Source organism: Chlamydotis macqueenii, chromosome 8 (genome assembly GCF_036417535.1).
Source record: "Chlamydotis macqueenii isolate bChlMac1 chromosome 8, bChlMac1.mat, whole genome shotgun sequence".
Lineage (NCBI taxonomy): Eukaryota > Metazoa > Chordata > Aves > Otidiformes > Otididae > Chlamydotis > Chlamydotis macqueenii.
Genome location: NC_141563.1, coordinates 33,329,194 through 33,341,603, shown reverse-complemented (window position 1 = coordinate 33,341,603; position 12,410 = coordinate 33,329,194). Strand labels below are relative to the sequence as shown.

Below are 12,410 nucleotides of genomic sequence, written 5' to 3'. Positions count from 1 at the left end.
GTGAACCTGAGGCTTCACACTGGGGTTTCTTGCTGAAGGGTGGAGAAGGTCCCAGTGCTGCGGTGCTACTGAGCGATGACGTGCCTGCGCAAAGGAAACTCCATGGTGGCTGTGGACTTGGAGTCAGGTTTAGCAGTGACTTAAGTAAATGAATGAACTGGAATTACATCAGAGGCCAGGGCTGAAGTGTGAACTGCATTGCAGAGCTGATGGGGATATTCCCGATGGGATGGGAGAATGCTGGATAAGGCCAGGAAGAGGCAAACAGCTCATCCCTTTGGTGCTAGTAGATCTTTCTCTTCTCCTGTCCATGTCCCCTAGCCATCTTGGTCTTAAAAGCCGAATTCTGCAGTTCCCCTTCTTTCAGCTGGTTTTGCCCAGCCAGGGCAGGGCGTTATGCCACGTTGAGTTTGGTTTTGAGGGGTTTTGGCCCTGTACTGCTTTGGGTACCACTCTGTTGCTGGAGATGGAGGTAACTTCAGGTCAGACAGTCAGAAACTAACCAGCCATTTCCCAGAAGGAAACATCAGCGGTGACTAAGGGACGTGGTGGATGGAGTTCAGCCTTGCGGTGGGAAGAGTGTGAACAGGATGGGATTTCTGGGTGACAGGAAGACCCGGGAGGCTGGAGGTGACGTTTTTAGCCCGTATCCCCTGCCAGCTCCTCCTTGATGGGTTTGCTCGGGGGTTGCGTGTGGCTGCGGGCGTCCCCGCCAGCACTGTGGAAGTCCCCTGGCAGAAGAAGAGCAATATGACGTTCTCCAAGCCATCTGCTTTGTGGTAACTCGGCCTCTGCCAGGAGACAGTGGATGGGAGCTCCAAATAACTCCTCCTCTGTGTGCTCCCATTTCTTTCCATGCACCCTTGCTCCTGCTGATGCTCCTGCTGACTTTCGCTGCCTTGTGGTGGTCTGTGGTGGAAATAACCCTGGTTGTGGTCTTCCTCCTCCATCCCCTCCCAGGAAGGGCTCCATCCAGCCCCATGTTCCCATCCAAATTGGCAGGCCTTCGCAGGCAGCACTTCAGGTTTGCTCCCAGTTTTCAAAAAAAAAACCCTTCAAAAGCAGGTTTTTGGATAAATTGCCAGGAATTTCCCAGTTCTCAGTCATAGCACTAATTCCTGTTTCAGGGAAATTCTGATCCTTTCAGCCCCCAAGCTCTCCTTTCGCTTTTTCTCTTACTAAGTTTTTCTTTCATATTGAGGACGGAGGCAAAGCAGAGGCAAGCCTCAGGGTGCTCCAAAAAGTACTCAGGGGATCCCTGGTGTTCAGAGCTGTGCTTTGGAAGGAATGGGCCAGTATACAAACGAGCTTATTTTTTAATCGCTTCAGCCCCAGAATTGTCCGCTTTATTGTGCATTCAAACTCGGGATTCACTTTGTGTTGCTATTTTTTCATTGACACTTTGCTTCCTCACCTATAGACGACCTATGTAGTTTAAGCTGGTAGGGTGGAATGATTTGAGAGAATGTCAAGGCTGTGCAAAAGGGACAAATGTCGGATTATCTAACAGCAAATTTCTTTCTTAAGGGGTTTGATGTGACAGAGCGTCAGGTCTAAAGTAAGATGTTGGATTTCAGGTCTTCCTGGTAGAACTAAGAGTAACAGTTTATAAAATAAAATACTTGGAGCTAATTTTTCTCTGTAACAGCATACTGGAACCTGAGTTTTGTACTGTCACCTGGGCTGGGCTGAGACTTTTGAACCTGAAAATAATCTTAAGCTTAAATCTTGGCAATAGAAGCACATTTTATATCTTTTGTGCGCTTTAAAAATGCTGCTCTCCACAAACGCTGTTTTTTTTAAGGGACACTGTCTCTACACTGAGAAGTTGTATTTAAAGGTGTCAGGGCCCCTGGCTTGCTCTTCACCACCTTTCCTGAATACTTCCCAGCAGCACCCTGCCTTTGCCGTCTGTTCCTGGTGGCAGATCACTGGGTGCAGAAATACCATGGCCATGAAAATTCAGCCAGCTTAAGCATTGCAAACTGAAAATGCAGTTCCCTGCTAATGAACCGCATAGGTATTTGCTTGCATGATGAAGTGCCTGCTGTTAAATCACTGCAAGTGACTCTGCAGGATGGGGTTGTGCTATTTTACAGCTCCAGCGTTCCAGCTTAGCGGTAGCTGCAATTTACCTGGAGAGAAAGCACTTCCTCATCAGTGGTGGGGTTTTTTTGTTGGGTTTTGGGATTTTTTTAGATCTTTCTGGGCACAACATGCCTCCTAATTTCGATACACTGATTGTTGACTCATCTTTCTCCCCAGCATAGAAGTTATCATCACGAACTGGAGAAACCAGCCCAGTGCTGCGTTCACGGGGCTACACCAGTGAGGGTTTGCCGTGGGGATCTAGAGAGCTGTAACTTGTCCTGTAGCATCGCCTGGGCGAGTTTGCGTGGTGTGGGGTGTGCGCCCTGGTGAGGTGGCTCCGTTCCCAGGCTCAAGCTGGGCTGCAGATATGTTCCCCAGAATCATAATGCGCATTAGCCAGCGCCGAGCTGTTTTGGTACTACTCTCTTCTATGTTAATTAGCTAACAATTTGGATAATTTGGAGCATCTGCTCCATTCAAATGACATGATGTTTTATTTCCTCTAAATAGCCCAGTGTGTGTCCTTTCCAAAAAGGGGTAAATACACTGTTTATGCAACAGCCAGACATACTAAATTGGCTAAAATTATGCTTTCCCCTTATCAGCTTTCCAATTAATTCTGGTTTTATAGGTAAATGATGTTAAGTTATTTGTGGTTTCAGGGAACCCAGCGAGAGCGTCATTCCCTTTTATATCAAGGCAGTGTAAACTGCTCTGGGTGTGTAAAAGGGATCGTAAATAAGCATTAAACCCCTCTCCAGCCCTCTGATGTTGCAGAGTCCCACAGAGCACACTGGGTGCGACTTCCAGCGCTTCATTTAGGAACAGGCAGAAAACAGTCCGAGCTGCAGGAGCAGAGCAGCATTTTCCAGGCACTTTTACACTCATTTAGCCATCGAGTGCCTCTTTCCTCCCCAAGCCCAAAGGCTGCTGCGTGTCCCTCCCTTCCCGCAGCCTTCCTCCCCACGCTGTGCCCGACCCCGCTCATCTCTGGGCAGCGAGTTGTCGTTTTCCTGTCCTCTCTTTCCGCCCGGCTTCCCGGTTCCCACAGGAACCAGCCATGCCCACCCACCAAAACGGAAACGAGCCCGGGATAGTCACGGAGGGGGGACAATGTCTATTTGACGTCACGTCAGCTTCATTTTTATGGGTCAGGCCAGGACCTTGCTTTTCCCTCGCTGGATGGGAGCCGCTGCCTGGGGCTCGGGTCGGGAAATGTGAAGGCAACCTCAGAGGATTGCATTTTGCATCCACATCGTTGTCAACTGTGGCTGTGTCTGGAAAATCCTTAGACTTGGCTCTGGAGGTGTGACATGCTGCGCTGATTCCTGGTTTTCCTCAGAGAGATCTTGTGGGTCCTGTGTGCCCCATGTCTGGGACCTTGCTTCTGTTTCGCGCTAAGTAGCGGTGGGGAGGAATTTCCAGGATGTTGTGTGTGACCTTGATGAAATTGGAGGCTGAAGTAGGGCTGGGAGGTGAGCTGAGATGTAGGGGGTCCCACCCTCCTGACCCTGGCTCACCGAGGGGGGATTATACCCATCTGCCTCTGCCCGCATCCCATCCATGGGTTAAAATCTCTCCAGTTCCACCCTGCTCTGCGTGATGGAAGCCACACGTTTGCAAAGAGCATCCGTCGTCTTTGACAGCTGCTCCCTCCTTGAGCCATGGGAGTATGGGTGCCCCACGGCCAGCCCCGTAGAGCAGTTGCTGCCACATGTGTGCATTTTGAGCACAGCTTTTCCTTTGCTGCCCTCAAATTAATGCAAACGTTTTGTTTTCCTCTCTTCCCCGCAGTTTTATCTGCAGGCCAGATTCACGTGGAAGGGAGCCCGCCTGCTCCGTCCCCTCCTCCAGTTCACCCTCATCATGATGGCGTTTTACACCGGCCTGTCCCGCGTGTCGGACCACAAGCACCACCCCACCGACGTGCTGGCAGGCTTTGCACAGGGAGCCCTGGTGGCTTACTGCGTGGTGAGTACAGCAAATGGCGCGAGGAACGGCGGTGACGATGCTGTCAGGGGTCCCGGGCCATAGCAGGCACCTCCCTGGCTCACGCTGCGGCAAGCTCACGTTACCACTCGTTACAGCTGGGGGTGTGGCGGGAGGCAGTGTGGTCTGGGGACTTGGTCCGGTGTCACCTCCTGGGTGACGACGCATGCAAACATCGTTTGCAGCTGGACCACGGTTTCGGGAGCAGAGCCCCATGATGGGTGCTCCGATGGGCAAAGGAGGGTGCACCCACCGGTGCTCTCCTCTCCCTGTGAGCAACCATGCTGCTGTGCTGGGGGTATGAAGCAATTCTTTTTCTTCCCCACTGAAAAAACAGCATATTCAGCAAAAATTACAACATTTAGGGTTTTTTCCCCCATCAGGAGGCTTCTGGGCAAAGGGCCCCTTCATCCGAGCAGCTCAGAGCACTGAAAAGGCATTCAGACAAGGGAGAGTATTTCCCTTTCTGCCAGCAGCATTCGCTTCTCCAGCCACCCGCGGTAACGAGCATCGGCTCGTTTGCAAGCCTTTCCACCAGGACCCAAATGGGGAATTTGGGGCTGTTGGGATTATGGCTCTTCCCCACACAATCCAGCCCAAAGCCGTCCCCTGGGAGCGGGAGCCGGTGTCTGCCCGGCGAGGGGAGGCAGGGTGCCTCGTTTGGCGGTGGGTTTTAATGTAGCGAAAAGGCTCGTGAGAAAACAGGGAACAAAAGCCGTGCCTGCTTGTCTGTGGCTGCCGGGCTGGTTCTCATGCAATTTGCTTTCCGAAGAGTGACCTGATTGCGCAGCTCTGTAACTCGAAGTGACACGGGTACATGTTTTAAAGTAGACAGGGTGGGGGGCACTGAGTCGGGCTGCTGCCTCCTGTGAAAACAAAGGGGCTGGGGGTTATGGTCGTTCCTGTGTCCGTACAAACTCCTGAAACCAGGGTTGTAACAGCTTACTGCTTTATTGGGTTGTTTTCTGGGGCTTTGTTTGGGGTTTTTTGGGTTGTTTTTTTTTTTTTTTTTTGTTTAACTGATCTAAAAGTAAAGCAGCCCTGGAGGCAAGGAGTTAAGTTTGCTAATGATATATTTTGCAAGGAGAGAAAATAGGTTATTTATGTACTTCCCACTCGTTGATAGTAGTCCAAAGCCAAGACAAAAATGTCATTGTTGGGAAGTTTTTATGAAGTATTATTAACTCTCTGAGCAGTAGCTGGTGGGTTTTGCCGTTGCCTGATGTCAGTGTCCCATGCGGGGCCGGCAAATTCAGAGGGGAAAGCTAGAGAAGTGTGGGTATGTACAGATGCGTGCTGCTGCTGTAACGCCCGCTCGCAGAACAGCGTAACAGGCCTTGTGTCCTTCATACCAACACTGTCAGGGTGTTTCTCCAAATCCTGGAAATCTTGTCCTATCCTAGCAGTCAGCTGTATATCGCGATGGCCGTGTTGGCAGCCCTGGGAGCGGTGAAGCAGCTTGTCTCAGTCCAGGTGCCCGAATTTGGGTCTTGTGGGTTTGTCAAGACACCAAGTGCGGATCACTAGGCAGTTTTACAAGGGGGTATTTACCTCTCCGTTGGCCTTCCTGCTTGGGAACTGGGATAGCGGCAATATATACGGGGAGTATGGAGCAGGCAAGCCATCCATGGATCCCGGTAGCGGTTTCAGAAAGACAATAGCTCTCCGGATGCTCGGGATGGGCGTCCGGATGCTTCCTGGCTGGGATGAGCAGCAGGGCTGGCCATCCCCTCCCAGTCCTCCGGCAGCTGGAAGCTGTGCTGGGAAGGGGAGGCTGTGGCGGCACTGGGCTGGTTTTCCTGTGGTGAGGTAAACTGACATAGGAAGCAGCTGCCTGGAGTTTCACAAGCAGGCTCGGCTTTGCCTGCGAGCCCAGGGCAAGCTGCGCTGCTCTTCCCAGCCGGCTCATGGAGGGCAGTTGTCTCTGCACCCTTTGCAGGTACGGCTTGGTGGCTGGGGACATCTTAGGCAGTGGCTTAGGACTTGGGCAGGGTTTAAACTCAACCCCTGTCCCATTTCATCAGCTTGCAAAGAACTGCCAGTATGTTCTTGTTCTCCCAAAGTGTGACCCATTGCCCAGGAGACACTGGCAGACTTTCCTCCCTGTTGGGAGGTGGCAGCAAGGGACAAGGGGAAGAGTTATAGAATCATTTGGGTTGACCTTTAAGATCGTAGAGTCCAACTGTCGCCTCAGAACTCCCTAGAGTTTGCTTTAAATGTAGTGTTTAGCAGCTTTTTGCTAAAATTACTGGTATATGAGAGCAATTAATGGTATGTCCTGGGATCCAGCTCTCATGCAAGAGATGCTCAGAAGCAGGGACATGGAGACTCGTCACCTCCAACCCACCCTGGGTGCTCCCAGACACCTCTTCCCCCAACAAAGCCTTCAAGAGTACACTTTGGTGATAGTCAAGGGCCGTTAAAATACCATAGTTACCAGGCTGTAATTTGCAGTACAAACCAATTGTGGGTTTCATCTCCGAGGGCTGCCAGAGCGTAAATCCAGGTTGTGCTGCAGCAGACACGTTTGTCCTTCCGTGCCTGAAATAACAAGCAGAAGACATTAGTGTCAAGCGCTTCCAGCTGATGAAACATTCAGACTGGGACCCAGAGAGAAATATGATCAGGATTTCTTAAATGGAAATAGATTTCGTGCGCGTTGTAGGCACGCTGCTGTATGTCGTGTAGTTTATGTCTCATCTGATGGAGAGAGAAAAGGGGAGGCATCGGAAGGATGTGCTCCTGGTGTTGCTCCGTTAGCTTGGATGAGTTGCTTTAACCTCTCTGTGTGTGATTAACGATTTCTTCCATATAATGGAAAGGTATAGGAATTGTTAAGTGGCAATTTAAGATATTGGCTTTCTTTGTATAATAGGCGCTCTGTCTTCTGCTGTCAAGTTTTCTTTATGGGTGGAGAGCACCTTCTACAGGAAATGGAGCTAATCCAAGTGAAAAACTTTGCACGTTTATTAGTCCTTTTTTTTTGTGTTAAACAGTTCAAGCATTAGGAGGATTTAACACACTGGTTTAACCCCCAAAGATCATGTTTCATGATTCCTATAGGTGTTTATATAACCTCCAGCCATGTTAAGTGAAATACAGTTTAAAGAGAAATGAAACCTCTCACCCAGCCTCTGAATTAAACCCTGAAAAGCAGCAAGCAGCGCAGTCAAAGCTAAAACGCCCGAGATGACACTCCACCATAACTCATTCCTGTCCAAAATAAGGACCAAACGCTGGGTAATCCCCATATGCTTCTTGCACTCGGCGATCTCCTCCCATAAATTGATTTGCCATGGCTCCTTGGTGCAGAAATTGGACATCTTTTTGATTGAATCCAGCTCTCTGAGGTGGGCAAGCGAGCGCGATGGCATCAGAAACACGCCGAGCCAGCCGAACGGGGGTTTCACAGTTATTAATGGCCCGAAAGAAAACCATTGCCAGAGCAATTCAACATGCTTTCGCACTGCGATGCTGCAGCGAGAGGCCGGAGTTGAGCTTGAGATCCTTGTCAGGTTCAACTGGATCCCGTTATTTAACCAAAGGCACAAGCAGTCCCACATGGATGCCCTGTAAACAAGTTTATCAGCTCTGTTACACAGCTAGGCAGCCAGACATCAGCACATATGCTGAAAAAAAAGAGTAGTTTTGTACGTCAGCTCCTTCCCTGCTTTTCCATGAAGCAATAAAAGCCGAGCAACAACAGCTCAGCTTCCTGCATCCCAAATTATAATTGTAGGAGTAAATTGCTGCTTCTAGCAGGTTTGCTGTCTGTTCAGCTCAGTTCCTTATCTGCCCCTGCTGATAGGGACTTGCAAAAGTTGTTTCCAAGGACGACTAGACCTGCTGCATAGGGCTCAGGGTAGCTAGAAAATGTGGGGATGCAGAGGGGCAAAACCTTTGCTCCCTCCCCTTGTTACCCAGCCTGGACTGGGTAACCCAGTTACTGGTTACCCATACTAATCTAATATGATTCCTTTGAGCACCTTGGACTTATTTTTTTCCTCTAATTTATCTTGTTACTTAAACATTGCATTCAAGTACCATGGGAGTAAACTCAAATGTGCTGCCAATTCCTACAGCCACGTGCTGCTCATCCCAGGGCTTCGGCTCAGCAAACCCACCGCTCGGTCTGAATTATCGATGCTTGAGGATGCGTGAGATGAGCCAGCAAATTTGGGCTGTCGGAGGCCATCGGCGGCAGGATCGAAGTCTGGGGACTTGGTGCTGGCTAACAAAATGATGAGTCCTCGACACATTTTGCCCTGTCCAAAGGATTCGTGCTGTCTGACTCTTTTCCCTTCTGGCACGGGGCTGAGGTTTGGCAAGGGAGAAAGTGCCCCGGTCCTGGAGGACCGATAAGCTTTGTGCGGCGGCTGCCAAGGGAGGATGTGGAAGTTTCCTCCCAACACTTTGTTTCTTATTGTGTTGCTGCCTCCCAAAATTGCCAAGTGCTGGCTTTTTCACATCCGGGAGAGGGGTTACATCACAGGATATTTAGGAAGAAGTAGTCAGGAATAGCTTCTCCTCTCCTTAGGCTTTGGCTTCAGGACCAGACCCTGGCTCTGTACCGGGACCTTGGTGGGGCAAGAGGAGAGTATCACTCACCGTTGACTCATTGCCGATAACTTTTAACGCCACTTTGATTTGAAAGCTTTTAATTGCCTACCTGATGTCTGGCTGAATGAATTGTTTTGCGCCGACTCCATCTCTAGACGCGCTCACCGTGAGTCAGGCCAGCCCTTTGGAGACCTTTGTTATTTATTGGAGCATGGGCAGTGTATCTGTTTCCTGGCTTTTCAACCCGTTCAGCAGAGGTTTGGGTATTGCTCGGTGATTACACAGTGAGAAATGAAATTGTTCTGTAATGTTTTTACGCTGTGTTTTGTGAGGTCTGAGCCTTTTTCCATGTCGTACAGAAAGGTGGTAGCAGGCATTTGGGATTTCACAGCTATGGATGTGACAGGCAGGTATTCAATATCACAAAAATTGCTATTTTTGCAGCTTAGATATGTATACATTCTGTAAACAAAACCCAGTGTGGCTAAGTTTTGCCTTTTCTGTTTGTTCCTACAGGTGTTTTACGTCTCAGATCTCTTCAAGCCCAAGACAAAGACTTGCCTGCCTCCACCACCCATCCGGAAGGAGATCCTTTCACCTGTGGACATCATTGAGCGGAATAACCATCACAACATGGTGTAGACCTTCGAGAAAGCGGATGGGTGTTGTATTTTATTTTTAATTTTTTAATTTTTAATTTTTTTTTTTTTTGCAAAAAAATGACTGCTGACAGCAACTACCTGCTGCTCTCAAATCTCATCAGACAGTAGAATGTAGGGAGAGACTTTCTTGCCCGACCAGTAAAGTCTTACTCTGTGGTCTTTTCAACTTGCGACATTTGGATGAAAGGGGTGGTGGTCAACTAAGTCAAAAGCAACAGTGAGAAAGAAAAACAAGCAAAATACAAAAGCCAAACAAAGAGAGGTGCCGGAGTTCTGGATGTGCAATTGGTTTGAGTGTTCATGTTGTAGTGAACGCCAAATGGTTCATAGCCTAACAAACACTAAGGGATTTTTGGAAAGCTGACCATCTTAGTGTTTTTTACTATGAAGATTTCCAATGCCTGCGAGAAAAAAAAACAACTCACGACTAAGTTGTATAGCACTATGTACGAGAAACAGCACTGAGTCAAGATCTGGGATTGGTTTGTAAGAGTTGCTTTTTTCTCTTTTTGATACTAGTTTATTTTCGCCTCCTCTATTCCATACTGTGACTTAGTTTAGAAGAAGCTTGCCCAGTCAAAGATCTCTGAAGGGTCTCTGATCACACTACACACCTTTAACGAGCAGTTCTGAGACGCGCAGCGAGGTTGAATTCACTTCATCCTCTGCACGCAGAAGCCACATTTCTTCCTCTCTGCTCGTTCCCTGGCGAGGGCTCCTCCTGCCTGAGCCCCCAGGCACGTGCAGCACCCACAAATGGCCCTTCATGAAAAGAGCATCCACTGCTTCCCAGCCATACCCCACCCCAAAATCACCGCAGGTTTCCTGCACGCCCGCGGGAGCTGGCGGTTCGCAAGTGGGTAGCGGCGGCTTTGCCGAAGACGTGTTCGCACTACGACCTCGGGGCTGAGTCCCGGGGAAACTTTTATTCTGCAGTTACGGGACGGGCTGCTGGGCGGCACGTCCCAGCATGGGTGTCAGTCAGTTTGTGCATCTCCTCTTCTCCCCCTCCTCCCTTGGGCACCCCAGTGCATGCCACGGCAGGTACCAGGTCCTGTGCTCTGCTCAGTGACACCAGTGGTAAATCAGTCGTGCCTCTATTGAGTGTGATTTCTTTTTTTTATTTTTATTTTTTTTTCCCGGAAACCACAGATTCTTGGTTTGCAGCCCTTTCACAGAGCGCGTTTGCAAAGGGATCCCGCAAAGCATGCAGAACGGCCATTTGCACATCCTTCTTACAGAATCCGTCCTATCATTTCAACTATAGCAAGCTATGATTTTTTTATATATAAATATTATATAAATAATGTATAAAACCTTAAAAATTAACTATGTAAAATATTATTTCTGAAACAATTTTAGATATATCCACTATGACTATAAACTGTGTCCTGACCTGTGTTATTTACATTTTGCTGCTTAAAAAAGCATTGAATTAATTTTTTTATAGTCGACTAAAATATTGTAGTTCTGTGGTAGTAATATTTTAATGAAAATAACTACAATTAGAGACATTTGTATAAAAAAATCATATTAAATTGTCTGTATTTTTGTAATGTTCCATTTTGTAAAGAGAAGAATATTCAAAGACTTTTGTAGAATACAAAATTGAAGTTTGTATCTGCGAAATTATTGCTGTATAAATGTGCTTTTTAAATAAAAGCTCATAACACAACTAAACATCCCGGTGCCAGTTGCGTTCTGCCTTTGGGTTGACCCTGCCTTCCCCTACCAGAGAAATAGGGCCCTTGCCTAGCGGGACGATTGGGGGTGACCCTTTGGGATCTGATGTTATGCAAGGGCGTCTGGATAAAAAGGACCAGATGCCACTGGTGATGGGTGTGTGAGAAGGTCCCACCAGCTCCTGGCTGGGGCAGCCGTGATGGGGACACGCATGGGTTTGCGTTGCATTTAGGATATGCACAAAGACTGGGTATAGCCTTTTTATTGAGAGCATCCCTTTTTCTTTAGCAGCATTATAAGCTTTAAAGAAATATTATTTAAAGAAAAAAAGAGTCTGAAGAGCCGCAGCTTGGCTGCTGGGTGTCCTGGACAGTCCCTGCCTAGGAGGACTCACACCTCTGCTCTGCACCATCACCTTTTCTGTGAAAAACAGACATTTTGCAACAGAGCAAAAAATCTGCAGCTCAATGGGCTGCAAAGATGTGGGTGGAAGGGGAAAAGAAGGGGGAAAAAACCCCACAACAGCATGTGCTCCCATATGCACACATGCACAGCATAAGGTTACAAAGCAGCCTTGATTTTATATATATGTATTTTTTTTTTTTTCTCCTCCTACAGAATACAATGAATGTCTTGGCGGTGACACACAGTCAGAGCTGCGTTTCAGCCACTCCTTGGGTGAACCGCATCAGCAAGATAACGTGGCACAGAGATAATTTGCAAGAATGCATGACAGGAAGCTAATACCACATCAAACTGCAAATAAATAGCAGGTGGAAATTAAGCAGGCAGAACTCAGCTAGCAGTTGCTACTATTATCCTAATGAGTAGTAATATTTTGTTATGCATGGAAAATATTTGTAAACCTGCACCTGTCCTCAATGCGGAGGGTGTTTTCATCGTGCCGCCTGTGATTTGAAAGCATTTGGGGATTGAGTGTGTTGTAGAGGCGAGACTTCAGCTTCAGGGCAATGGCTGTGAGGACAGACTCTTAATCTCTTGTTTATCTCCAAAGTACGCTGCCTGGGTCTAAGCAACCTGGGCAGAAGGAAGAAACCCTGCCACGTCTGCCTGCGCCTGGCCGGAGCTCGGCCCCCGGGACACCTTCACGTGTGGGGCTGGCTCGCGTGCGGCAAGCGCTGGGCTAAGAAAAGTGTTTGCTTTGCATCTCAATCTCCAGCTACTTGGAAGAAAACAGGAATACAGATGTCTGGGTGAAAGAGGAGGCCTTGGAGAAGTGTCGGAGGGGAAATGGCACGGGAGGCGATAAAAGCCAGTGGCTGTGGGGCTGGCCAGTCATGGGATCTCGCTCAGGATGTGTGGGTCAGGTGGGGGAGAGGGAGAAAAGGGCACAGATAAATTTATGGAAGACAACAGGCTTGAACTTTATAGCGTGGGGCTGAGCATCAGCAGTGCCAAGTCCTA

The 12,410-nt window shown here is 48.5% G+C and overlaps 1 protein-coding gene across 1 annotated transcript in view; it reads left to right on the top strand.

The window, feature by feature from the left end:
• Window positions 1–10,982, top strand: part of PLPP3 (phospholipid phosphatase 3) — a 45,029-nt gene extending 34,047 nt beyond the window's left edge. The window contains exons 5-6 of the mRNA XM_086752885.1: window positions 3,886–4,062; window positions 9,157–10,982. Of these exons, the coding sequence (XP_086609011.1) occupies window positions 3,886–4,062; window positions 9,157–9,282 (303 nt within the window). The 3' untranslated portion in view covers window positions 9,283–10,982. The remainder of the gene's footprint in view (window positions 1–3,885; window positions 4,063–9,156) is intronic.
• Window positions 10,983–12,410: the final 1,428 nt, after the last annotated feature.